Source organism: Lagopus leucura, unplaced genomic scaffold, assembly GCF_019238085.1.
Source record: "Lagopus leucura isolate 7727_CA_CO unplaced genomic scaffold, USGS_WTPT01 Super-Scaffold_100019, whole genome shotgun sequence".
NCBI classification, from domain to species: domain Eukaryota; kingdom Metazoa; phylum Chordata; class Aves; order Galliformes; family Phasianidae; genus Lagopus; species Lagopus leucura.
The window spans coordinates 1,509,400-1,535,164 of record NW_024962273.1 but is presented as its reverse complement, the minus strand read 5'-3'; the positions used below and the strand labels follow the sequence as shown (position 1 = coordinate 1,535,164).

The 25,765-nt window shown below is 43.3% G+C and overlaps 2 protein-coding genes across 23 annotated transcripts in view; one reads left to right on the top strand and one right to left on the bottom strand.

The window, feature by feature from the left end:
- The window catches only part of RIF1 (replication timing regulatory factor 1), a gene marked incomplete at its 5' end in the record, with an annotated part of 30,458 nt that extends 13,817 nt beyond the window's left edge, over positions 1 to 16,641 (top strand). The window contains 18 exons of the mRNA XM_042877969.1: positions 248 to 355; positions 579 to 728; positions 2,043 to 2,142; positions 2,816 to 3,080; positions 4,163 to 4,205; positions 4,525 to 4,727; positions 5,441 to 5,540; positions 5,894 to 6,037; positions 7,119 to 7,261; positions 8,269 to 8,358; positions 8,461 to 8,515; positions 9,595 to 12,378; positions 12,860 to 12,997; positions 13,262 to 13,339; positions 13,428 to 13,543; positions 14,214 to 14,367; positions 14,609 to 14,717; positions 15,544 to 16,641. Coding sequence (XP_042733903.1) covers positions 248 to 355; positions 579 to 728; positions 2,043 to 2,142; positions 2,816 to 3,080; positions 4,163 to 4,205; positions 4,525 to 4,727; positions 5,441 to 5,540; positions 5,894 to 6,037; positions 7,119 to 7,261; positions 8,269 to 8,358; positions 8,461 to 8,515; positions 9,595 to 12,378; positions 12,860 to 12,997; positions 13,262 to 13,339; positions 13,428 to 13,543; positions 14,214 to 14,367; positions 14,609 to 14,717; positions 15,544 to 15,764 — 5,001 coding nt within the window. The remainder of the gene's footprint in view (positions 1 to 247; positions 356 to 578; positions 729 to 2,042; positions 2,143 to 2,815; positions 3,081 to 4,162; positions 4,206 to 4,524; positions 4,728 to 5,440; positions 5,541 to 5,893; positions 6,038 to 7,118; positions 7,262 to 8,268; positions 8,359 to 8,460; positions 8,516 to 9,594; positions 12,379 to 12,859; positions 12,998 to 13,261; positions 13,340 to 13,427; positions 13,544 to 14,213; positions 14,368 to 14,608; positions 14,718 to 15,543) is intronic.
- A 679-nt stretch (positions 16,642 to 17,320) lies between these two features.
- The window catches only part of NEB (nebulin), a 98,316-nt gene continuing 89,871 nt past the window's right edge, over positions 17,321 to 25,765 (bottom strand). For 8 of the 22 annotated variants that reach the window (XM_042877747.1, XM_042877752.1, XM_042877750.1 and 5 more), the window contains 11 exons: positions 24,911 to 25,003; positions 24,210 to 24,302; positions 23,600 to 23,692; positions 23,034 to 23,126; positions 21,393 to 21,485; positions 20,809 to 20,916; positions 20,407 to 20,593; positions 19,926 to 20,018; positions 19,125 to 19,274; positions 18,753 to 18,862; positions 17,321 to 18,143 (listed from right to left, as the gene is read on the bottom strand). In XM_042877747.1, the coding sequence (XP_042733681.1) occupies positions 17,970 to 18,143; positions 18,753 to 18,862; positions 19,125 to 19,274; positions 19,926 to 20,018; positions 20,407 to 20,593; positions 20,809 to 20,916; positions 21,393 to 21,485; positions 23,034 to 23,126; positions 23,600 to 23,692; positions 24,210 to 24,302; positions 24,911 to 25,003 (1,287 nt within the window). In that variant the 3' untranslated portion in view covers positions 17,321 to 17,969. The remainder of the gene's footprint in view (positions 18,144 to 18,752; positions 18,863 to 19,124; positions 19,275 to 19,925; positions 20,019 to 20,406; positions 20,594 to 20,808; positions 20,917 to 21,392; positions 21,486 to 23,033; positions 23,127 to 23,599; positions 23,693 to 24,209; positions 24,303 to 24,910; positions 25,004 to 25,765) is intronic. The other 14 variants (XM_042877749.1, XM_042877759.1, XM_042877772.1 and 11 more) reach the window with 8 other exon arrangements.

Here is a 25,765-nt window from a genome sequence, read left to right as displayed (position 1 = left end):
TAAAACATGCAATTTCATACTCTCTTCCCTTAGATTAAGGGGTTATTCTGGTATTTCTTAAAAATGCTTTTTGCCTGTTAAATAGTAAGATCAACATGAGCTCTGAACAGAGAGGTAGCCAATCTAAAAACACAGTTGGCTGTTTAGCTTGTGCAGCTTCCATGTTCCAAACAAATGCATTCAGAGTGACATCATTTGTCATTCAAGTTCTGTAGTTTGCTTCACCAGCGCATTTTTTCCATTGCAGACTAACGAAGTAAATCAAGGTGATGCTCTGGAGCACAACTTCAATGCTGTCTATAATGCTCTGTTGCTACCAGTATCCCATATCTTCCCTGTTCAGGACTTTCCCCAGGTAACTGTCAATACTGATGCTGATCAGAAGCAGTGTGGGTTATATTAAAATTGCTAAGTGCTAGCTCATCTCAGAGTGGAGCTGCTTTTACCAGCATGCACGTACATTAGACCACTGCTCTGAGATTGAAATTCAAGTTTTGACAGCAGAACACTTAAAGCAAGTCTTTATCTCCATGCTCAGAAGTTGATATTTACAGACTTACTCTTTTTTGTTCTTAAAGCCAACTATGAAATCCTTGCTTCGTGCTTGGTCAGACCTGTACAGAGCATTTGCTCGCTGTGCTGCTTTGGTTGCAACAGCAGAAGAGAACCTGTGCTGTGAAGAACTGTGTGCCAAAATAATATCTGGGCTAGAAGGTGAAACTCCAGTAGTGAGTATAAACCAGTGATATTGAACTATAGAAGTACTTCAGCAAACGTTTTAAGTGACAGACTTGTGCAAGAATCTGTTAGTAAACTTTAATGGAGTCATTGCTGTAACGTAAAGTGTTTTGTGTCTGGCTTAAAGCTGTTTCATTTTACTTCTGGGAGCTGAACTGGAAATGGATTGGAAGAAAGGAGTAAAAAATAATGCTTGAATGTTGAAGTGAGTTGAGTCTTTGGGTTCTAAGCATTTAAGTAGTGCTGGTTTGGTGAATGTCATAGTTATGGTAAATGTGGTTTGTCTGGTTGAAGTTTTGTATGCAAGGTATACCTTTAGGTTGAATTAACAAATCCACAGAGGGGTTTTGGTGAGGAAGGAGGATAGTGGAGCGTTCAGAGGGCATCTTTTGCTCCGTGCCTCTGGTAATGTCAGCTTTGCATGCTAAAATGTAGACTTTGTCACTAAAGCTTATGGAAGAGGGAGCATCACCTCTTCCCAGTGTGCAAAGGCACGCTGTGGAGAAGTAGTGACTGTAGGTGTCAATGAATATTGGCTTCAGGAGGTAAAGTCCTTTGTGATTGCAAGTGGAGCATCTTCTGAAAAGAATACTGTAAAAGGAAGAAACAAAGAGGAAAATGGAATTTGAAAATATTAGCTTTGGAATATAACACTGGCTTTCATTTGATGCTGCTCTGTCCTGGTGATAAAACTCAGTTCTCAAAAATCAAAAATGATTCATTAGGCTGAACTTGAAGAATGGAGGGCTTCAGTATGGAAGTTACAGTGATGCAAATTTTTTTTGGCTCCTGTCATCAATGTTCCCTTGTAAAAGCAAGTGGAGTTCTTTATTATTTACAAGGGGTTGAGGTGAACTGGAAGGAAATGCTCAAAATGGATCTTTGTATGCACTAGCAATGTCTTGTGCTTCTTGAATGTAGTTCTTTCCATGAAAATCTTGCTGCTATGCTACAATGACTTTCCTGAAGATCAGATTGAGTCCAGTGGCTGAACATAGGCACACTGAGGTTTGGTAGCACGTTCTGCTTAATATTGACCTATGTACCTTACAGCTGCCTGTTACTGTTTCTCTTCCTTAGATTATATATATTCTTAGTATTACTTGTACAGCGTGGGAAGTCTGAATCTTAAGTCTGTCCTACAATACATTTATGCAAGCTGATCTTTGTCTCACCTGAAAATGCACAAAAACTTCATGCCTTCTTTTAAACCTAAAAGCTATTTAGCACTGCTGTGCCCAGCACTGTTTTTCTGCCACTGTTGCTTGTCTGGGCTTTGCTGATGAATTCTGTTTCCTCCTCAGATGTCTGCAATGCTGGATGGTCTCACCCACGTTGTGGCAGTTGTGGTGGACTGCATCAACTTTTCACCCTATGGTATTAAATATCAGCCAAAAAATAGATGTAAGTAAATACTTGAACCTTGGAGTTTTCTGTTGGTTTCTTTCTGGTTTGGTTGGAAATTAGAGTTAATGTGGGTGGAAGTGATGGCTGTAGGGTATCAATAGTCAGTATACACTCTGCATCATAGCTGATAAGGAATTGACAAAAAAATCTGAAGAACTGATTTCCAAAATGAATGAATTCAGTATGAAACTCGATGTTTTTCATGATTTCTCTGCCCTAGCTTAAAGTAATAAGACATAATATTGGGCTGCTGAAAGAATGAAATGCTTCAATGGGGGATACTGGTGAGCAAAAACATGATGGAGACTTCACTCTGAATGACACTTGGTAGCTTCCCTTCTCCCCCCCTTGTCTGAATTCACATCTACTAGCTGACAGCTCTGGTGTGGCTGCTCTCTTCTGCAAGGAAGCATTAAAGATGCTTAAAAGCAGTCATTAGGGTGAACAGTAAATACAAATAAAAGGAGTGAGAGCTGTGTCTGTAATAGTATGATAAAGTTATGCACTGGGAAATGTATGTTTTCTTTTAGATCTAGTTCAAAACTTCCTATGTAGGTATAGTTTAGGAATCAAAGTCATGTTTCCCATATAGAAGGGAAGTTAAGCTGTGTTTTGTTGTGATGTGTGTTGGTTGTATAGGAAAAAATACATCTTTCTCTTTTGATATTAGCTCCACAGACACCTACTGACTGGTCTAAGAAGAAAAGGGAGCCCCTTGGGAAGCTCTCCTCCCTGTTCAAGCTCCTGGTGATGTTACTGGACTCCTTTCATGCTCTCAGTTCTGAAGAAAGCTGCCCAGAATCGTTGGCATCTGTTGGTCATTCAGTTATTGCTGTTCTTCACAACATCATCAGCCACGTTTCTTTGCCTTCGGTGATTGGGACCATGTTTGCAGTTTTTTCAAAACCTCTGGCAGTGTTTTATGAGAAAACAAAGTGAGTATATAAATAATGGTTGGAAAACTGAACTCAGTGCATTGCTGCATAGCTGGGAAACTTTGTGTAGTCTGCAGCACACAGTGTATTTAAACATGGCTCAGGGTTTTCAAAGCTTCAGTGCTAGGCTGATGCTAGGACAGTAAGGACTTTCAGCTTTGAAGTCTGACAGCTTTCAGGGCACCTTCCACTTCAATCAGAATTAGTTGAATTTGTGCAGTAGAATCACGAGCTTTTAAGCAGAGAGAAGAAATATTTGTTTGCTGTGTGTTTGTTTTCTTTGGTTTTTGTTCTGATCTGGGGTTTTCTTATTTTAATCCTTCATGGTTTTTCTTCCTAGAACAGGGTGAGATCTAGGATGGGCTTGGTGGGAGGGGCTGCCAGGGGATAGATTCTGATCTGTAGATGATACAGGGTGTGAAGACTTTGTTCAGGGTAAGGAGATGAATGCAGTACAGCTTCCAGCCTCTTGGGAAGAGGGGAGGGTAGGGTAGCATGCTTCTGCTCAGCCTGTAAGTGTGGTTTTGTGGCTGTTAACTGACATTTGAAGCAGGGCTGCTACTGTTGTACTCTAAAATCTGAGTCCCTGTCAGCAAAAATCCATTTGTTCCTCTGTGAGGTTGGGTTGAACACCACCTTTCCATCTCCCATCTCATCTGTCTTGCTTTGTGTCATCTTTTGTGCAGTTACTCATTAAATAGGAGACGTGAGCATTGGGTTGTTTGGTTGTTTTTTTTTTTTGAGGGAAGGCATATGCAAACAAATACAGACTTGGAAGCCTCCTCAACATCCTAAAAAAAGCCCCAACACTTGGTATTAATCAACATTTGTAATTACAAGTTTGTACTAATTGTTAATCTTTCCATTGGTTCTTCTTGAAATTAGCGTCTATCAGTGGAAGCTCAAAGATAACCTTTGAATGCTTAGTTCAGGCAACTTAAAAATAGTGCAGTGGTTTTGTTTCACAGCATTACCTCACTGAGTTGTGTATTAAAACACAGTGTGCAGTGCTGGGGAGTCTGTGTTTAACTCTTGGGGTAAATGAGAGCAAAATATGTCATACCTTTTATTTGTTTTGGCAGGCTTGCTGATGTACCTAAAGCATACAGTAATCTTAACAGCAAGGTGAGTTTGGTAGAGAAGTAGTTGGGGTTGGGGAGATACAGGGGCTGTGTGGAGGTTTTTCTGTTCATCTTGGATTCTGAACAAAATTACAGTGAAGGTAGAGATTTAATTTTTAAACCATGCTGAATTGGGGCAGTAACTAAGACAAGGGAACGTGAGCTTTAGAGAGACTTGTTCTGTGGGGTGGTTTCTAAATTGGTTTGTTCAGGCTGTTATTGCCTGCTGTCTGTCTTAAATCACAAGCTTTAAATAGAGAATATGTGCAATATTTGAATGAAAACCTAAAAAATATGCACATATTGCTTCTTCCCTTCCTCAGCTTGAAAAACTCCTGGCTGAGATTATCCTGTGTTTACAGTCCCACTGCACGGGCTGCTATGACAGTGAGCTGCTGGAGCAGCTTTCTCCATTGCTCTGTGTAGTATTTCAGCATAAGAGCAAACAGATATGCAAACAGTGTGCCAACTTCTGGAATGCAACATTTGCTAAGGCTGCATCACTGACGTACCCTGAAGAATTAAAGTAAGATGTGCTTTTGTTTTTGTATACATTGCGTGTGAATTGTTGTGGAGCAAAGTGTAAAAAGGGCACTGCAGCATTCAGCAGGTCTTCTCTGAGTGTAAGAGCTACACTTAGTGACGGGTATGATTGTGGAAAGAAAACGCAGTATGTTGCTTACTTATGAAGGGTGATGTAAATATGTGGTTCTAGAGAGCTTGGAAGAGTGTTTAGGGAATCACATGGCCTGGGTTGCAAAGGAGCACAATGCTCACCCAGTTCCAACCCCTGCTGTGTGCAGGTCGCCAACCAGCAGCCCAGGCTGCCCAGAGCCACATCCAGCCTGGCCTTGAATGCCTGCAGGGATGGGGCATCCACAGCCTCCTTGGGCAACCTGTTCCAGTGCCTCACCACCCTCTGTGTGAAAAACTTCCTCCTAATATCCAATCTGAACCTCCCCTGTCTCCGTTTAGAACCATTCCCCCTTGTCTTATCACTGTCCACCCTCATAAATAGCTGTTCTCCTCCTGTTTACATACCTAGTTACCTATCTTTAGACTAATTTAATTTAATCCTACAGCCGTGGGCTGTAATACTTCCAAGAAAGAGATCTCAGGTTACACACCAGGCATTAGCACTGTTATGGGTACAGTTCACATTCTGCCTGTACTGACAGCTGGGGTAGCTGCTGATATTACTGCACGCTTCTCATAAGCCTGAATTGTTTTGTTGAGCAGACCTGTGTTAAGCCAAGCCAAACAGAAAATGCCACTCTTGCTGCCTGGCTTTGAAAGCATTGAGATAGCTGACGAACAAAGCGGCCCATTCTCTGATGAGGTAAATATTTTGTTGACCCCTGTGGATGTTTGATTGTGTGTGATGTCCTGGGAATTATTCAGAAGGTACTGCAAAGGTCAGTTTTGACTTTTGTTTAGTGGAATTGGCTTGCAATTACTTCATGTTTCTGATGGTAAACCATGCTGTGTAAACACTCAACAGAAGACTGAACTGCCTCAGTTAATGCATTTTAAAGCTGTAATTCTATGAGCTTGTTCAAAATGATGTTTTTAAGTTCTCTATGTACTTTAGATGAAAATGAGCGTGATCAGCTGTAGTAATGAATACATCTTGGTGGGTTTGAGCTTGAAGTTGCTTCATACGATGTATTCACTGTATTTTTATTTGAATAGGCAGAAAACTCCCAATGGGATGCAAAGCTGAGTGGGATGGAAGTAAACTTGGGTCAGAAACGAGACTCTATATTGGCCCAGACAAGTGAACTGAAAAATGAAGTAAAGGACAAGTCTGATAATGTGCAAGTCTCATCTGCGAAGGTGAGGTGTTTACTGATAATGTGACAGTCAAAATCTGTTATTCTTTTGGGCATTTTGAGTTAGAATTAATAAATTACTTGAATTTTTTTCCTTATAAGCCAAACTGTAGAGCATACTTTGTTACTTTTTTTTTGTTGTTTGAATTCTCTAGTAAGTTTAAAGGTTGTGTTTTAAGGAGGAATCATGGGAGGCTGCCTGATGGATCAGAGTCATAGAATGGCTTAAGTTGTGAGGAACCTTACAAACCACCTAGTTCCAACTCCCTACCATGGGCAGAGTTGCCACCTATGCAGCCTGGCCTTGAGAGCCTCCAGGGATGGGGCATCCACAGCCTCTCTGGGCAGCCTGTGCCGGTGCCTCACCATCCTCTGAGTAAAAAATATCTCCCTAACATCTAACCTAAATCTCCCTTCTTGTTTAAAATCAATCCCCCCTTGTCCTGTCACTTTCAGACCATGAGAGAAGTCAGTCTCCCTCCTGCTTGTAAGTTCCCTTCACGTACTGGAAGGCCGCTGTCTTGACGCTTCTCTGTATGGGAGTTTATTGAAATTCAGTACTTTGCCATTTGATTGCAACTGCACAGTTCCCTTCTGGTGGTTAAGCAGGCATGTGCTGTTCTCCATGTGAACACTGGTATTCATTTCTGTGTGATGCTGATGCAGAGGAAGCAAGTGCTTCAGGCATCATTACAGCCATGCACAGCACCACTGTGATGCAACTGATTTTTCTGCTTAGCCATATATTGAGTGATAAACCAGCTCCTGATAGATTAAGGTGGCAGGGATCGTGCTCAAGCAGAGCTTTTACATTCCTTCCTAGCTCTGCAGTTAATAGCTGTCAAAATGGGTAAATATGCCTGAGAACAAGAAATGATACTGGCTTGTTTTTGGCATCTTTAAGTCATGTCCATGTTCTTTCAATGCAGTCAGCATCTACTGAGGGACGTGTGCCGATTCAGCGTGCTGAGACAACTGTGCTGATCTGAAAGCTGTTTCATTCTGGATGGCTCTACCTGAACTATGAAGCAGTTTTCAATTCCACTGCTTTGTTTCTAATCCAGTTTGTTTTGATCTTCCTGTAGTTGAAATTGGAGTTTTCAGCTTCAAAGCCTAAAAGCGACGTACTTCTGGAAGAAGAGAAATCTGTTGATTTTGTATTCATTCCCCCAGAAACAAAAGCAAGGATATTGACAGAACATCAAAAAGAAGTGCTTAGGTCAAAGAGGTTTGTCATTCATTCTTTTAAACTGTAATGTGAAATGTCGTTTTGTTAGGTACATCAAATAGACATAACTTCAGTTCCTGTATTTCAGATTACTGTGTGTAATTATTTCCTTGTCTTCCTTTCAAGTTAAAACATTTAGAGCTAACAAAGTTCCTTGCTTTACTGTCTTAAAGCAATCAAGTTATTCTCTGTTCTACATTTCCTACTTGAATTAAATGTACCTCCAAGCATCAAACAGATAACAGAGCATGTTTGTACCTCCCAACTCTTGCAATGTGAATTAAAGCTGACATTTTTCTGATTTGTGGAATTAAAAGGGTTCTCACCTGATCTGCAGGAAAAACTCTTAGCTTTGAAAGAGAACTTTTTATGTCAGCAGCGTATAGGAAATCAGGATATTCCAAAAAGTCAGTAAGAAGGGGATCTTAGAATTATCCTGTCTTTTTCTGCAAGAAAATAACTCTAGGATCTTCAGGCAGGTGGTCCCTAAAAGAGTACAAGCAAACCTTATGTGCAGTTGTGTTTTACAGGAACACAGCTGGACTAAGTGGTCAGCTTGTGCTGATGGATTCCTTGCACAGTGGGATCCTGCCCACAGCTCTTCATTAGCCACACATACACCCATAAGCATGGTTGGAGCTAATGTTGGTGCAGGTGAAAACTGTGGTTCTCAATTCAGGGGATAAATGGTGATCCACGTCCACTTTGTTTCTTTTTCCAGTTGGATTGTGAGGTTGCAGTGGCAGATAGCAATACTGTGTCTTTTCTTTTCCAGAGTGTGGAGTGGAATGTGTGCTTACAGAGTCTCCTGATACTCGGTACATGCTGCATTGCTTCTTTTACAGCAATCCATACTGTAATGCATGTTGCTGTTTGAGTAGTCTTAAGAGTTTAGAAGTCAACGTCATATTGAGAATTTGCTGTCTTGTGATGCATCATACTACCCACTCTCATCCAATGTATTTTTTTTTAGTATTCCAACTTAATCATTTCTGGTTTTGTTTCAGAGTTGGTATTCCTGCTATGTACAACAATTTAGACTCATCACAAGATACTACCTTATTTTCTCAATATACTCAGAGCCAGGAAGATTCTTTGTAAGTAAGGGGGGCCAGTATATGCATTAAAGGTGTCCCCTTTCTTTCTTTCTTTCTTCATTTTTTTTGCAGCACTTCTAATTTAATTAACTTTTATTTTAGGGAAAAGTCATCTTTAATAGAAAATGCAAAAGAAGATATTAAAAACAATCCTCAGGTAATTTCTCAATGTCTAATGGGACTTAAGGTATCAGAACTACAACCGTATTGGTGATGCTTTCTTCATAAGGGTAGCTCTGGTAATGGCAAAATTCCTTGATTACTGTCTTTGATTAATAAGTCCTTTTTAGATTCCTTTGAAAAGCAATAAAAAAAAACAACAGAACATACCCAGGTGTATCTGCTGACAATAATAGTTTCATTTTCCATATTGATTAACCTGTAAGACTCTGCAGAATGCATTGTTTCCTGAGCTTCCTGTCTGCTCCATTTCTGCATAGTTAGGGCCCAGGCTTACATAACCATGGCATATACTGATAACTCTTGGGATTTGTATCATTCTCATCGACAGCTGGTACTGTTTGCAGTGTTCTTTCTGCTGTGTTCTGCTTTACATAACAAAGGGTCTCTTATTAAACGCTTGAACTTAATTTCAAGGCACAAGAATTTATGTGGTCAGTTCAACAAGGGTGTATTGAAGTCATTTTGTTACAGGACTGCAGGTATCGTGGGTCTTAGAGTGAACTAACTGCAGCACAGACTGAGCTGTGACTTACTGCAGTGCTGTTGTGGAAGCACAAAGCTAGGAAACTAACTCTTGTTGACTTATTTCCATAACCTTTCCTGCCAGCAGATGTAATTTGAATGCTTCTTGTTTCCCTGTAACTCTTCTCAGACATCAAAATATACAATGTGTACACACACACTGAGTGGTCACACTTTGGTGACTGTACTTTTAAACAGTTGAGCTGTGCTTCCTTATTCTGAACTGCTTTTGGTTGAAGCTGCAAGGGCTCGAGGGGGTTTAAACATTAAATTTTGTAAAGGAAAGAAGCATTTTGTGAGGAGAAAACCTGGAGTGGCTGATTTTGGGATCCCCAGCATAAGAAGTGTGGAGTGGAGCTGTTAGGATAGGTCTGGTGCAGGGGTTGGCCCAGATGGACTGCAGGGCCCTGCCAGTATCAGCTCTGCTGTGATTCTGCTGGGGGACACAACAGGGTGGGCACATCATAAGGCAATCTGAAGAACTATTTTTTTATGTAATAGCAAAACCAGAATTTGCTGTTTTTGGAACAGGAAGAAAACGAAAGGAGTAAAAGCTGTATTGCTGATTCAAATGGAGTCACGGAGGACTGCAAACTGCAGAATTCACTGGAGGATGTGAAAGAGAAGTCTGCTGCTCACATAGAGAAGAACTCAATTTTAAACAGCGAAGGAGAATTGCAAAGGGGTGATAGAACTGGAATCGTTGAAGAGGAGCCATCAGTTGGAGAGGGATTAGAAAAAAGTCATACAGAAGCAGCTTCACAGGAATCCTTAGTAGGGAATGAAAACACTTCTAATGTCAGTAGCAGTTCTGCTTCAAGCGATGTGATCTCAGGAACGCCACAGCCTGTGAGCCGGCGGCAATCTTTTATTACATTGGAGAAGTTTGATGGTTCAGAGAGCAGGCCCTTCAGCCCTTCAGCATTAAGCAGTGCCTCAGGGATGTCTCGAAGTGCTCCTGTGCCAGATAAACAGGGAAATACAACCATATGCAAGACTGGGCATAAGCCAGGGAAGTCTGGGGAAGAGAATAAAAAGTCTTCACAAGCTGAGCAAATTTCTGCTGCAAAACGAAGGTTGACACGCAGACAGAGTAAAATGGAACAGCATGGAAATCAACAGTCCAAGGTGTTAACTAGCTCAGAACAAGAAAAAAGTGCACAGGAGTCTTTTGTTTCCAATAGCATGGAAAATAGTCCTGAATCATCTTGTTCAGTAGAAGACACGGAGCGTATTCTCACTGCTCAGCCCCAACCTGTCAGCTCTACGGAGCCAGAAATCAAAAAAACTGAAGGTGTAATAGCAGAAATAGAAAAGGTCCGGGCGTTTGAAATGGATTCTAAGGAAAATACACCCCCGAAGGTGGCTGTGTCCTCTGAGCAGGTAACAGGTGATGGTAGTCAGGGCCCACATGCATCTCTGAGTCAGAAAATACTGAGACGTTCTTCGAGACGACGGTCGGAAAATGCAGAACTGGCAGCAGGTAGTCAGGATAAGGAAGATGGCTACCAAAAAAAAGACAGACGTAAAGAAGATGAAAAAGCTCTGCAAAAGAAGGTGCCCCAGACTAAAGAGGATGCATCTCAGAAGCAAAAAGCAGTTTGTGGGAAAGCTTCAGAATATGCAGTCAAAAAAGAAAGTGGACTACCTGAGAGAAGTGCTGCAGAGGACTTGGGCTCAAAGGAGCCTTCTGCTCCAAAGGGTGCTAATGAGGAAGCAAACAGAAGTGCTAGGAAGCCAGAAGATGCATTGAAGAATGACACGGAAAGTCAGGACTGTAGCTCAGACACAGTAGGTGAGAAGAAAAGGGAAAGGCCACGGTACCACACCAGGAGGAGTTCACAGGGATTGCTTTCCAGCATAGAAAACGCAGAGGCTGATGGCTCTGAGACCAAGAAGGGAAGTTTAAAGAAAAAGTCTGGAAAAACAAAAAATAAAAGTGATTCTCTTGAAGGTAAACGGAAGGATGTCCAGCCAGAAAGCCAAAATCGTGAGGTGTCTTCTCAAGCAGATGAAAGTAAGAATCTACTGGGGATGAATGAAAGCGAATTAAGCAGTGAAGCCATCACAGATGCAGCACTGATGCCTGCACCATCTGATATGAAAAATCAAGTACTGCTTGCAGATGCTGGCGAAACTGAGGGGTCTGCCAGCTCAAAGACTTCACCCAATACACAGACTGCAAGCGTGGAACAAAGCAAAGCTGGTATGTTGACAGGATCTTTCAGTGACCCTCAGGTGTCTGATGAAGTTTTGAAAGGAGAGGAAAATAAATGCACTGAAAAGCAAGGATCTGTGGAACAGCGTTTGAGTGTTCAGCCTGAGATTGCACAAGGAGCAGATGCTTCAGGGAGTGACCTTTCCTCTGCACAAATGCAGGACTGTCAGCACAAGAGAAGCAAAAGGGTGAGAAAAGTAAAGAGCTGTGACTGCTGCTCGAAAAGGATGAAGCAGCAAGCATCACTCAGTGAGTCAAAAAATGAGGATCCTTGTGAACTGATTGAGCCCCAGACCACGCCAGGTCAGGCAGCTGTCAGTGCAGCAGAGGTGTCTGGCAGCTCGAATCTGGAGGAGAGTTTGTCCATCACACCTTGTGCCATGAGCACACCGCTGCCTCCTGCTAAGGAATCCAGTATGTTGAGCTTGGAAAGAGACAGAGCATGTGAAGATCGTCTGCAAGGAAATTGTGGTGTTATGGAGGAAGAGGTAGAGAATCCAGCACATACAGCAGGTGAAATTAGTGATCTTGTAGTGGAAGTGAAAGTGAAAGAAGTTGGTGATGAGAGTGACGGAGCTGAGCAGTGTGTGTCTGTGTCTGAGCGTGCTTCGGATGAGCCTGGTGACAGCTCTGTGGTTGGAGGGGATCACAGTGAGGAAAAGGCAGCTGGAGAAAAAGAAGAAAAAAGCGAGCATGGGGAAATGGAGGAGATGCCTGAGGTGTTGGCTGATGGTGGCAAACCTGAGACAAAACAGATGGATGAGCTAGAAAGCAAGCAGGACAGCAAGGAGAAAGCTGAGAACGCTCTGGGAGAAGTTTGCATTACTCCAGATAACGAGATGGGAGAGGAGCTGCTGGAAGCTGAGATTACAGGGCCTGAGAACATGGCTGTAGGCAACGAAGATGTAGTAAAAAATCAGAGTGCAGATTCTCCTCAGAAGCCAGAAGGCCTGAATTCTTTCATTTCGGTTAATGAGAGCCCCAGTGGAGTGCAGGCACGCTGCACGTGGTCTCCTTCAGCTTCTCCATCCACCAGTATTTTGAAGAGAGGGGTAAAAAGGCACCAAGAAGATGATTCCTTGTCACCTGCTAATAAGGTATTGTGCAGTTTGTTCTGTGATACGGTTCATTCTGTTCATAAGGCATTAGTAACAGTGCTTGCAGTGCAGTGAGTTCCAAATACCTGCAGTTATCAACTTAATTTTTTCATTTGTAAATGAAGGTACGCTGAAGATAAGGGCCTGTAGATATTTTTGTAATGCACAGACATCAGCAGGCTTGTATTACTAGGAGCTTGGGAGGTCTGTTTTCAGAACAGCCCCAATGGCTGCTCTGCTTGCAGGAGTTGCAGTGGAACAAATGCCACTGCGAAATCAGCATCTTACCAATGCATTTTTGGGAAACACAAAATGTTTCCTTCAGCAGAAGCCATTGTAATTGTGGCTTCAGTCCTTGGGTGAACGGTGTTCAGGAATTTCAGTGGCTATCCATTTCAAAAGGAGTGATTTTGTCTCTTTGGACTCCCTTCAGCAGACTGTAGTGGTTCATGCTATCAAAACTACTTCTCTCTGACAACAGATTCGTCGGGTCTCTTTTGCAAATCCTATTTATCAAGAAGGACTGGCTGATGACATAGACAGGAGAAGTCCTGTCATTAGATCCCATTCTTCACCGTCTTCACGAAGTCTTAAAATCTTATCTAATATTCAGACTAAGGTAACTTCAGATTTTTTTTTGCATTAGTCTTCAGTTTCTCAGAGTGACGTAGCCAGCTGTAATGTATGCCTGTAGTTCCTTGCAAACAGTTGTAAGAGCAAAGAGTAGAACATGGGTAAGTTTAAGAACTAGCTGTAACTGGTTTGTTCTGTGGCTCATTCTGTTGCTCTGCAGGCCTACATGCTCTAAGCTAGGTAGCTAGAAAGTGAAAATTGATTGAGTTCTTACAATCCTGAGAGATTTTTTTCCTCTTTTTCTATCCAGCCTATTACCACTCCAACCAAAGGATTTCTGTCCCCAGGATCTCGTAACCCTAAATTTATGAGCTCAAAGAAGTGTTTAGTAAGAAGTGCTTTGGTTCACGTTTCTTACTCTTTCTTGTATTCAGTTGTGTGACAGTTAATCTAATAATTTTTCTGTGTTATTTCAGATGGCAGAAATGGTGCAGGAGTCACTGCCTTCCCCTACAGAATGTGTGTATCCTGCCTTAACTGGATGTAAGGCACCCGTTGATGTAATTTTACCTCAGATCACATCAAATATATGGTAAGTGCCTTGCTGCTTTGGAAAACATGATTTAATGGAAACTGAGTTCTTACTGGATCTTAACAGCAACAAAAAAATGAGAAACTATGGAGGTCTTTTGCAAAACTGTATCCCCTGCTTCTCCTCCCAGCAACCTTGGAATGACTCGAGTGGTCTTTAGGTAAAGCTGTGAAAAGTTTGCACCAAACTTACCTGCAAGGCAGAGCAGATAGATCTTAATGATCTGTTACAAAGTGATCAGAGCTTCCACTGTATCAAAGGGGATGGCTGAAGGTGCTGCCATCCCAGTACTGCTTGAGGGCACTGCAGGACTGCAGGCACAGTGGGATTCCTGGTTAAGATCTGCATTACAACCATAGAAACACCAGGAGCTCTGCTGGTGTGTCTTCAGATTTGAATCCAGGTGACAAAGAGTTGTATTGGAAAGTGCTCTGAATGGCCTTTTCCTGCTGTATTCTGCTTCTTTCCACTGATGTGTGCCTTCAGAATACCACTCTCTGATGGGTTTTGGATACATTGCAAGAAGGTGTGTTTCTGCAAACAAAAATGTCATTTGCATTTTGTTTTCCTTTATTTATGTGGATGTAAATTGACGTTCATGTAAGAGCACTTCCTGCTGAAGGAGGATGGAGGTGGATCTAATTAATTAACCAGCTTTTCTTTGCTGCAGTGCCAGAGGTCTGGGGCAGCTCATTCGAGCCAAGAACATAAAGACAGTGGGAGATCTCAGTACTCTGACAGCATCAGAAATCAAAACTCTTCCCATCCGTTCTCCTAAAGTTTCCAACGTTAAAAAAGCTCTTAGAGGATATCATGAACAACAGGTAAAGCTTAATTAATCCTGGTTCCCAAGAAGCCAAAAGTAACTTAATGAACTACTAACAAACATTCATAATGAGTAATGTACTTTTCTTACTAGTGAAAGCACTTCAGGCTGTGATATCTGCCCAAGGTGGGCATTTGGGGCGCAGTGTTTGGGCACTCACAGTGGGAATGACTGTATTTGTTAAAGCACATCCTGCTGTGTAGTTCTGAACATCTTTGTTCTCTCTGAAAAATTCTCAGGTAAAATCTCGAGGGTGTGAAGAAATTGGAGCGCTTGAAGATGTGGAGAGAACAGTAAACAGTGCAGGGGATAAATCTCCTCCTGGGGATGAGGAAAAACTTGCAACAGGTAACTTGCCTGCATGTTACTTAGGGTCTGACTGTCACTGCTTTCATTCTCTGCTAATGGAACATTTGATTTCTTTGGGAAGCTGCTAGCTAGTCTGAAGGGATGAGTTGAGTTAATCACATCCTGAAGCCCTCCAGTAATGGCATTTTGGAACTTTTTAAAACCATTGAGGGCAAGATGTGCTTTGTTTTTTCCCTAGAACTCTGTGTTCAGCAGGGCTCTGAGTGCTTTGCACATCTCAGCCCATGCTCCTCCTGAGCTGTTTTATGCTGCAGGTCCTGCTGCAGTCCTGGGTGTGCTCAGGAACAAAGGGGACTGTGAGGCTGAGGAGATGCCTGCAGGTGTTTTGGCTGTTTCCCAGGATACCCAGTTTGGATTTTGAGGCCTGGCGTTTTTTTTGTTTTGTTTACAGGGATTCTGGGGTTTGGCCTTACAGTTTTAGCAGAGGAATCTGTTTTTCCTGTAAGACATTTGAGGCATTTGGTTGACCAGAGGACAGAGAATTCAGGAGTGACTCCAGTCAGTGGTTTAAAGTGGACTTTCTTGGGATAACAAAGAGCATTGGCAGTGTGTGAATAACACTATTTTGACGTCTCTACTTATTTTTATTACCTAACCCTCATCAAATACAATGCAAATCCCTATAAAGAAGAGGCAGTGTTTAGTCCTTAGGGGTGCCCTTGCCAGAAGCTCTGTCTCCCTGATGCTTTGTAGACTGTTTGAATGTATTATTTAATACAGAACAACCTGCAGCATCCCACTGTGGCACAGTAATGCTGCAGTTGAAACCCCACGCCCTGACTGCTCACCCTGCCTTCCTTTGCAGATCTGGGTGAGCCCATTGCCCTGAGCAGCAGCAGCCCACCCCCTGCAGATCTCCTGAGCCAGCTGGAAGTGCTGGCTGCCCAGTTCACCTCCTCAGATCTCCGCAGCTACCCCGGCAGCCGCCTGTTTGAGATGCAGGAGAAGCTTGCCAGCATGACAGACTGCATCATGAGAACCCTGCGGTCCCGATGGACGTCGCCACCCCACGACAGTGCAGAGTAGTTGCTTAGAATTCCTGAGTAAGGAGGATTTTGTTACAAGTTGTTCCACAAAGCGTAGTTTTCTTACTGGTGAGTTAATCCTTGAGCTGTACCTTTTGTACTATAGAAGATTTTTTAACACCCATTTGATCAAAATGTATCATGCGTTACTTCTCCCGTTTGTTTTTTTTTTTTTAACTTGTAGGATAGTTTATTAGAGAGATTTCTATTACATTGCTATGCATATCTCTTTCAGGTAGTGAAAGAAAACTTGATCAAGTTGTGCAATAGCAAAGACTGTGAAACCAAACTAACAGAGTAGTTAAATTATTTTTTTCAAATCCAAAAAGTGTTCTTACTGCTGTAAACTCCATCTGTATGGTGAGAGATGGCTCTCACAGCTCTGCTCTCGTGCTGCCCATGTCTGCTTCCTTCAGAGCTGCTGAAACCCTTCAGCACTTCTGTACTGAGGTCAGCTGTGCTCAGTTCCCTGCTGACAGCAGGATGGAGTGTGTTGTTATCAGATCACACTGCAGCTGATGACAAAAGCAACACTGTAAGCAAGAGACTTTGCAGAACCTGTTGGCCTTTTCCTGTGTTCTAACAGCTTTGTTTGCAGCAGCTCTCCTGTGGTGGAGAAGACCCTTTTCCCTTTGTGGAAATAAATGAATTTGACGTGGGTTCTTTGTATATTATGTATAGGCTTGTGATTGCAAATGTTGGTTAATAATTTATGGTTTTTAATTGCACGGAATGCACTGCTGCTTCTCAGAGACCTTCAGAGTTCTCCGTTTTTACCCCTGAAGTCTAATTTGTATATATTGGACATTTATGGAAAGGAATGGCTCCAGGTGTCAGAACTTCAACATGTGCAAATAAAAGAGCAATTAGTTTCCAAAGTTGTTAATGTTAATCTTTAAGCTTAAAATGAAACAAATTGCTTCCAAATTGTTCATCCCTTCCTCAGGGTTGCTTTGGAATCTCAAGGTTAGGAGGAAGCTTGGAAGGCCATCATCAGGCAGGGGTGAGTGGGGCAGCAAAGACTGGGGGGGTATCTGAGCAGCAGGATCCCATCTGTACCCTGTTTGTGCAGCTCAGAAAGTAATGAGCAAGACAGAGAGTCTTAAAGGACTAACGTGATCATTACCAGTGGTGAGTGGCTGGAGGTTTTCTTGTTTCCCTGATAACACTGCTTCCAAATATACTTCCTCAGGTTTAATCATCTCTTGGCTCCAGGAACAGGAATGTTTCTCTTGCAAGCTGGCTGTGTATACTGCAGTATGTATGCTGTGAATTCTCTTTAAACAGAGGTCTCAGGGTTAAAGTTGCAAATCTTCCTGCTATGAGCTCACTTTGCTTTATCCAAGATAGAATTGTTTTCCTGCTTCCATCTTTGGAGGCTGGCTGGTAGCAGCTGCTACCAAACAAATGACCACAGTGCAAAACAAATAATTGTTTGTCCAGCTTTTTCACCTTGCTGGGACTGCTGCATCCTGGATCTGCTCTCTTTCTGAATGAAGCAGGATTGTTTTAAGATAAATCTGCACTCTTCAGAGTGAAGTAAAGCATCAAACATGCTGCGGAAACATGAGCTTTATTTAGTCACTAATTTACAAGTAACAACTTTTGACCCCAGAACAGAAAAACACCTGCATAAGAGCTCAGCAAGCAGACAGAAGAGGCTTTTGCATTGTGAGATTTCCCCCTTTTTTTTTTTACCACCTCCCCTCCAGATAAACTTTGGTTTGAGATCCTAAGCTTACATGGGAAACAAACATGTTTGAAAGTTTCAGAACAGCCCACAAAGATTCTCTCCTCGTGGGAGAATGAATAAAGTAATGGTTGGTAAGCATGGTCTCCAGCACAGGTACAAAAGCTCAGTGATACGGAACTGTGTTGTGATTTTGGCATTGCTTAAAACATGTTGATAGTATTGTATGCTTAAATGTTTAACAGGAAGATGCAGGCAATTTCAGAAAGGTTTTGGACACCGGAAGCAAGGCAGCTCTCATGAGCAGCACCAGGTGGTGTTTGCAGGTAGTTTTCAGAAACAATTTGAAGGGAAGAAGTTTCAAGAGTGTTTTGTTATATATATTTTTTTTCTCTCCCCATGCTGGTTTGTAAAGCACTGCCCCTCACCATGGAAGACAATGCAGTGCTTTGGTTGTAGAAAGTTCTGTTGCTGACAGTGGGAAATGGCTGTGCCTGGGGAGGGCTGTTCTCTGGCTCACACAGCCTCCACGTAGTTGGCTGGCAGCATGCCTGTCTTGCCAGTTCTCTGCACGGTCCCATACATCCAGCCTTCATCAATGGCTTGCACGTTGACAATTGTGTCACCATCTTTGAAGGAAACCTCGTCGGCGTCGGCTGCTGTGTAGTCATACATGGCCCGGTACGTCTTCTGTGAATTGGAATAAAGAGGGGGAAATTAAGAGCTGTTCATAGCACTGCTGTTAGGTTTTGCTCAGAGTCGAACTACGTGGAGGGTGGGTGAAGCTGTGACTGATGGCATTACTGAAAAGTACCACCAGTGGTGGAGTTCTGGCTGGGCTCTTAAATATCCTGGTTTCAGATCACAGAATATTGAAAATACAGATTTTGAATGTCCAGTCTTTGTAAGGTATTTTCTGTTTGCATTCCTTTGAGGCAGTTGCAGCCTCCTTGGTCCTGCGAGGGGCAGCCAGCCCCCCACCTTGTGCCTTTGTGCTCTAGTGCTTTAGCTAGATAAGACCTTGTCAGAGTGTATTTGAGTACCACTGTTTAAACAGTTTGTCAGCTCAGGTTAGCTCCAACCACAGCTGCAGGGTCTGACTTCTCTGGGAGAGAGAAAATGTAAGATTAAGCTTTCAAGGGTCTACTGTTAAACAACAGAGCTGCTGCACCTTCAGCTGGTTTTGCAGCAAACCTCAGCCTGTGGATTCTTCTAGTCTCTCCTGCATGAACAGCAGCCCTGCTCACTCAAACTGCTATGAGCTGGGGAGGGGCAGTGCAGTGGCCCAGAGCTACTTACCCCAGCAGTGGATGGGTGGGAAGGAACTGATGACACGGTGGTTTGCTGAGTGACAACAGATGCTGATCTTTGTTGTGGCAGCTCTATGGTCTTAGCATGTTTATAACCCACTAGGAAAGGAGAAAACAAAGGGTTAGTTTACAGTTTAATGCTTTTAGTTGTTATGGAACTGGCAGGGGAGCGCAGTTGCTCTAAGGATCCTGGGATAGATTGGGAGGTGATCAGACCTGCCCTTTATCCACAGCACTGCAACAGCAGTTGGTCAGGGCCAAAGCTCAGCACTCTTGTGCTCCAGCTGTGAGTCCTGTCCCAGCAGAGGGGCTGGGCACTGCCTGGCCCCAGCTGTGAGGAGCTGCAGCTTTGCTCCCATACCTGTGGTGGTGGTGGTAAAGAAGCCTTCGTTGCTGTAGTAGGACAGGTGCTGATTCACCCCCTCCGAGGGCTCTGATTTCTCATCCCCTCCACTGATGCTCAGGGCACTGGCAGAGCGGGAGTGTTCCCTGCTGCGGCGCTGCGCTTGGACTGCCAGGAGAAAACCAGGTGGTTATGGTGTGAGGTATAAAGCAGGGAGCTGCCAGCCAGCGTGGGGGTGGGCAGAAGTGGTTGCTGGCCCTTGCTAAGCATAAAAAAGAAGCACAGTTCTTATGTTCCTCGTTTATTTCTAATATCCAGATTTGTTCTTGTGCTTGCTATATCCAAAATTTGTACTCAAATTACTGCTTGCCTCCCTTTGTCAGCTGCCAAAGTGCAATGGCCCCACGCTGTTCTGCCACTCATGCCCACTTTTCTCAAGCACTGAGCAGGGAAGAGAACTGAGGTACAGCACTTCAGGAGCTAAAAAGGAGGCAAGTGTTTCAGGCAAGCAGCTGTGCTGTCTGTGGAGCTATGAATCCCATACAGCCCTGTGCCAGAGGAGCACTTGCACAGTTAGTAACATGAACTTTGTGAGAACCAGCTCTATGGAGCAGTTTCTCCTCTCCTTTGTTCTCACTACCATTAATTCCCACTAGAACTGTGCCTACATATAACTGTGCAAATCACTGCTAACGTAGTGTCTGAAATAAGCATGTTTGCCTTTACTTGCATTCCCGCACAGAGAAAGACCTTAGAACTGTACTTCAGTGTCCCCAAGCAGTTAAGTTTTCCTGCTGGATTTGCATGAGGGGAGCCAACCTGAGATCATGTGTAAGCTCCTGGACTGAATGTTGTCCTCTGCAGGGTCATAGTCAAAGACAGAGCCAGGATTTGTGCGCCACACACGAAGACCTGCAAGAGAAATGACTGAGGAGCTGGAGCCCAGGCATGGCCTGAACAGCTAGAGCAGCACAGAGTGGTCCAAAATGGGAGCAGAAATATACAGGGGAAAGGAAAGCAGAAGCTGGTAATTTATGCTCATCAAAGCTGTAGTGCAGAGGTGTTGGTGGTGAAAACACTTTGAGGTGAGCTTCTTAAAAATACAAACAAGAAATGGCAATCAAATCTGGCATCTACTGTACAAAAGCCATATGGATGGGAAAGACAGAGGGGGCTTTGACAAGGCCACCAGCTTCAATTAATGGTAAATATAAACCGATGATTCCTTGAGCTTAAATAAAACAACTCTTCAAGGTCATCTTGTGTTCTGTGTAAGTGAAGTAGTGCAGTTTCTGCTTACCTGTCAGATTATTCTCCTGGTCCTGGTCCACGCGCTTTTGCTCCATTTCTACCACTCGTCTCTGAATGCCTCTGTAGCTGATGTCACTGAAGTCCTGCATGTTCTTCTTCACACGTTCTGTAATGGGGTCAGTGACTACAGGTGTGAAAGTACCTTTGTTCTTCTCAAAGTCTTCATGGTATTTCACCTGTCATGGGAAAAAAAAAAAATGTCAGTTCTGTTTGTTTCCTGCCACTATCAATTGAATTCCTTGCAGAGGGCCAATGCCCTCCTGAAGAGCTGCTGTCACCAAGGTCAAACTGGTCTGTTACTGATAAATATGTATTGTTCCCAAAAAGGCAACCCTGCTGCATCTCAGGAGCAAAGTCTTTAAGTAACAGATGTACAGAGAAGTGCTCTTACTGTAGAGATGTGTTTCTGTGTCTCCCGCACACGCCGCATTTCAGGGGTGTCCAGAACATAAGCAGCTTTGCCTTGCACCTGTTTTCGGAAGCTGTCGGAGTAAAGGACCTGCAGCCAGAAAAAGGAAGAGAGTACGAGGTAAAAGGTGGGGAGAATACAAGAGGGAGGGAAAAAAAGAAAGAAAGGAATGAGAAGAGAGGGAGAGGAAGGAAAGGGAGAGGGGAAGAGAGGAAGGAAAGTGGGGGGAGGGAGGGAGGGAAGGGAAGAAGAGAGGGGGGGAAGGGAGGGAGGGAAGGAAGGGAAGAAGAGAGGGAGGAAAGGTGGGGGGGAGGGAAGGAAGGAAGGGGAGAGGGAGGAAAGGAAGGAAAGGAAGGGAAGAAGAGAGGGAGGGAAGGGAGGAAGGAAGGGAGGAAGGGAGGAAGGGAGGAAGGAAGGAAGGAAGGAAGGAAGGAAGGAAGGAAGGAGGGAAGGAAGGGAAGGAAGGGAAGGAGAGAGGGAGGAAAGGCTAAACACTGCCACTCCTGTAATCATAAAGGAATGCCCAAAGTGGAGGAGTGCTGTTTGTAACATCCTGAAGCACTTACCGAGCTGATGTTTTCCTGGTTGCGCTTGGCTCTCTCCATCTCAGGGGTCATCGGGGTTGGGGTGCCTTTTGCCAGCTGTTCTTTGTACAACACCTACAGAGTACACAACGTGCGTACAAGTCAGAGCAGCTCACCCAGCAGCTCATTCTGCTGGTGCTGTTATTGGGTAAGCATACTCAGCACTGCAGGGACAGAAAACATCTTGGGAAATAAATAAAGCTGCTAACAAGTTATTTGCTTGAGCGAAAGCGAGAAAAGGGGAAAATAAATAGGCAAAAACATGGAACAGAGAGAGAGAACGGGGCTGAATTAGAGGTGGATTTCCTTCACAAGGGTTATTTTTAATCTTAGGCAGGTATCTTCCTCTTTCAGTACCGAGCTGATTTGTTCCTGGGTGCGTCTGACTCGCTCCATCTCGGGAGTGACCGGCGTGGGGGTCGCCTTCCCTAAGCCTTCCTTGTACACAACCTACAGACCACAAAGCAACGTCACAAGTGTACAGATCACAACTGGCGTGGCTGGTTTTAGAATGAACACCATTCGTTACGGAAGGGAAAAAATTAAGTGAGGAAAAAATATTAAAAAGTTAAGTGATGAAAAATAGATTTACTGTAATTTGACACGATAAGTTTCTACATCCGAGGGGAAAAATTAGAGGGTTAAATGAAAACCAGGCAACTTGAGTCATTCAAAAAGAGAACATCTCTATCTTAGCCCCTTCACATCTCGTGGACAATACCGAGCTAATCTGTTCTTGATTGCATTTCACTCTCTCCATCTCAGGAGTGAGAGGGGTGGGGGTTGCTCGCCCCAAGTTCTCTTTGTACAACACCTGTGGGATACAGAACACGCATCCGGCATCTCACAAAAAAGCAAGAACATTCAAAAGGATTCGAACACGGGGAATTATGTAGTTATCAGAGTTCAAATCAGTAGTGGCAGATTACAGATCACCGCAAAAAGCCAAACATCCAGAGCTAGTGGGAGGGGTAAGGAAAATAAACTGAAAAAGAGAAGCTTGTTACTACTGTTTGTTTGGGTTAAACTGAAGGGCTCTATCCAGCTACAGCTGCGACCTTGGCTCCACAGGCTCAAGGAAGCCACCAGGGACCCCAAGAACTAAGGACTGTTCTATCAACCCTGCTGGTCAAGATCCAGGCCAAGGAGAGGATCCCCTCTGTGCCCAAACCCTGACTGCTGGTGTCCTACCTAAAAACATCCCTGTGCAACCAGGTGGGATTCTGGTTAAGGTCGCCTCAAGCAATGCAACTCAGGTGGGGTTTTCCCAGTGTTTGGGTTGGGGTTTTCTCCCACTGAATTCAAATACCCCTGCAAGGACAACAACAGCTTACAGACGCAGCACAGAGAGATGGAGCTGGGGGTCACTTCTCCCAGGGACAGCAGTGTGCTGGTGTTGGCTGGATAGAGCCCAGGTGAGACAAACTGAGCTGCAGAGAGCTCCTAAGTTCTCGGATCAGAATGTTAACACTAAAGCCAAGTTTATTATAGAAAGGGGAAGATTAACTGGCAGAAACAAATCTATTTTTTACATTAAAATCAGTGTTCAGTACGTAGTTAGGATGTTACTTGATTAAGATTACTATAGAGACAAAGGGGAAAAAATATCTATTTGTAAGGTACCGAGCTAATGATTTCTTGATTGCGTTTGACTCTCTCCATCTCTGGAGTGATTGGTGTTGGGGTCACTTTCCCCACATTTTCTTTGTACAAAACCTATAGGATACAAGGGAGTATCCAAACATCATTAAGAACATACTTCCAGCAGCACAGAAACCACAAACAACCACGTACAATAACAGCTTCTGGTTATTATGCTTCTAAGGGGTTAGATGTAGGGCCACTGCGATTCCTGAAAGAAGCAACGGGAGCTTTGCCATTAATCCATTATCAACTGTGTGTAAAAGCAAGATCGTGACAAGAAACAGTTAAAGAAATTGCAAAGAAACAATGGCCTTAAAAAATAATAAATCAGAGGGCAAACCATTCTAGTTAAATCCTGCTTCAGATACTGTTAAACAGGGGAGGAGAAATCACAACTCGTTTGCAAGCACAAGCTGGGGGTGCTCATGCTACCTGACAGGGGTGTTTCTTTTTCTTTTTTTAAGAGTTAGGAAGCAGAGATAAGTAAAACTGCTACTGTGTGTTACAGACATCAGGTCTTTAGGAATTGGTTTCCTGTCGAGTACCGAGCTAATGATCTCTTGATTGCGTTTGACTCTCTCCATCTCAGGAGTCACAGGGGTTGGGGTGGCTTTCCCTATGTTCTCCTTATATAACACCTATGAGACATAAGAAAGGAGCCAACAGTAAACAAACAGCTCTCTGTAGACAAACACAAAGGCATCTTTTCCTTGTACTTATTATCACAGGGCCAAGGTATTATAAATTTCAAGGTACACAGCAATCTTTTAGTAGAGAAGTAGGGCCTGGCATACAGTGATGACTCAATAGACAAGTAAGTACTGCAAATGAGACTACAAAACACTGTGCTGACGATGTTATGGAGATTGAAATTATTATAAAGTGCATCAGCACTGCAGAGAAAATAAAGGAACTGTTTGTTATAAGATTTTAGGATTAGGGGCGTTAAAATAAGCCTTAAAACCAATCCAACTGCACCACGTTAACACAGTCAATGTAAACCACAGTAAGCCACGGTAAGAAGTGATGGCTTATTAGAATGGCTTTAGAGCCAGGGTCAGCATCATTTTCCAGTGTCACAACGTCCACTCATTAAAACGGTTAAGTTGTTTGTTTCAGTCGAGTTACAGGAGATGTTTTGTCTTGGCAAAGTACCGAGCTACAGATCTCTTGGTTGCGTTTGACCCTCTCCATCTCTGGAGTGATGGGGGTGGGGGTCCCCATCCCCACGCTCTCTTTGTACAACACCTGCACAGCAACAAGAAGCATCCAAAGAAATCAGAGTGCAGAAATCATCACATCCCACACAAAGCCAAATATCTGAGTCCTGTGGATAGCATCATCTGCTCTCTTGTGCTACAAGCTGCCCTGAAGGCTTGGATTATAGGGTCTGATGGCAAACGTGTCCATGCCTTTATCTTACAGGTACAACAAACCCAATCCAGAAGCTGTCACCGTAACACAGAGCAAATGCACCTCCATGGTGGAGGGGAGGTTCTAGACAGCCTTCAGAGCCTGCTGGAATCCTCCTGATTCCATAACAAGAGCACTACAGTGGGAAAGCAATTACAAAAAACAAACCCCCAAGAACACAACACACACAAGTATATATTAAAAGGAAGCTGAAACAGGGAGCAAAATGGTTAAGGGTATTTAGAGTCATGTAAATAATTACACAGGTGAAGAAGTGGAACGTAAGTAGCACTGCAAAATACAGTGAAAGAGAAAGGAGGATTTTTTAACTTGATTAAACTGATTACGTGGAAGGAAGGAGAGGAGCCATTCCGTTTTTAATAAAGATTAACCAGCTCAGTTCATGGGGAGTTAAGGAACACATCTCTCCCCCCACAAAGTACCGAGCTGATGTGCTCTTGATTGCGTTTCACTCTCTCAACTTCAGGAGTGACAGGTATTGGGGTCCCTGTCCCCATCTCCTCTTTGTACAACACCTGTGGGTAACACAGCTACGTTAAAACACCAAAAGGAATGGGCAAACAACAGCAGCACGCAGCTTAATGGGAAAGAGACCAAGCGTTATTCAAAGCTGCCCTGAGCCAAAGCCTGGATGAAAAATTAAAACCTTCCTCGTAACGATGACATACTTTGCAAAGAGTTTGCTTCTCTGCACCTATAAGAAAACCTCTCTGCAATAGCAGATGAAGACTTCCTAAAGGCAGAAGGCCACAAAGACAACCAAAAAAGGAACAAAGGAGTATGTTTCATTTACCCATTCCAAAAGCAGAGCACACACAGCAGGTTAAACCAGCCCCTATCAGAGCACCATGACACACAGCTCATCCCCAGTGGCTGGGATCACACCATGAATAGTTCAGTTTTTAAAAGGGAAAGGAGATAAAATCAGGAGAAAACCCACACGAGATTACACTGAGGTGATTAACGAAAGGAAATAGTTGATATAATTTAAGAACAAAAATTGTTTAAAGGAGATCAGAGTCAAGAGAAAGGTGGGATCCAGAAGTTGTTATTATCATTATGACTGTGAGATCAAAACAGAGGAACAAGAATGATGTAAGTAATGATTACACAGGGAAAAAATCTCAAAGGGAAAAGGAAATTTCTTTTTAGATTGATTATAAGGGAAAAAGAAACTTTGGGTGTTAAAATTATTTAGAAATCAGACAGGAGGTTTCTGCTTCTCAGACTACAGATACCGAGCTAACGTGTTCTTGGTTGCGTTTGGCTCTCTCAAT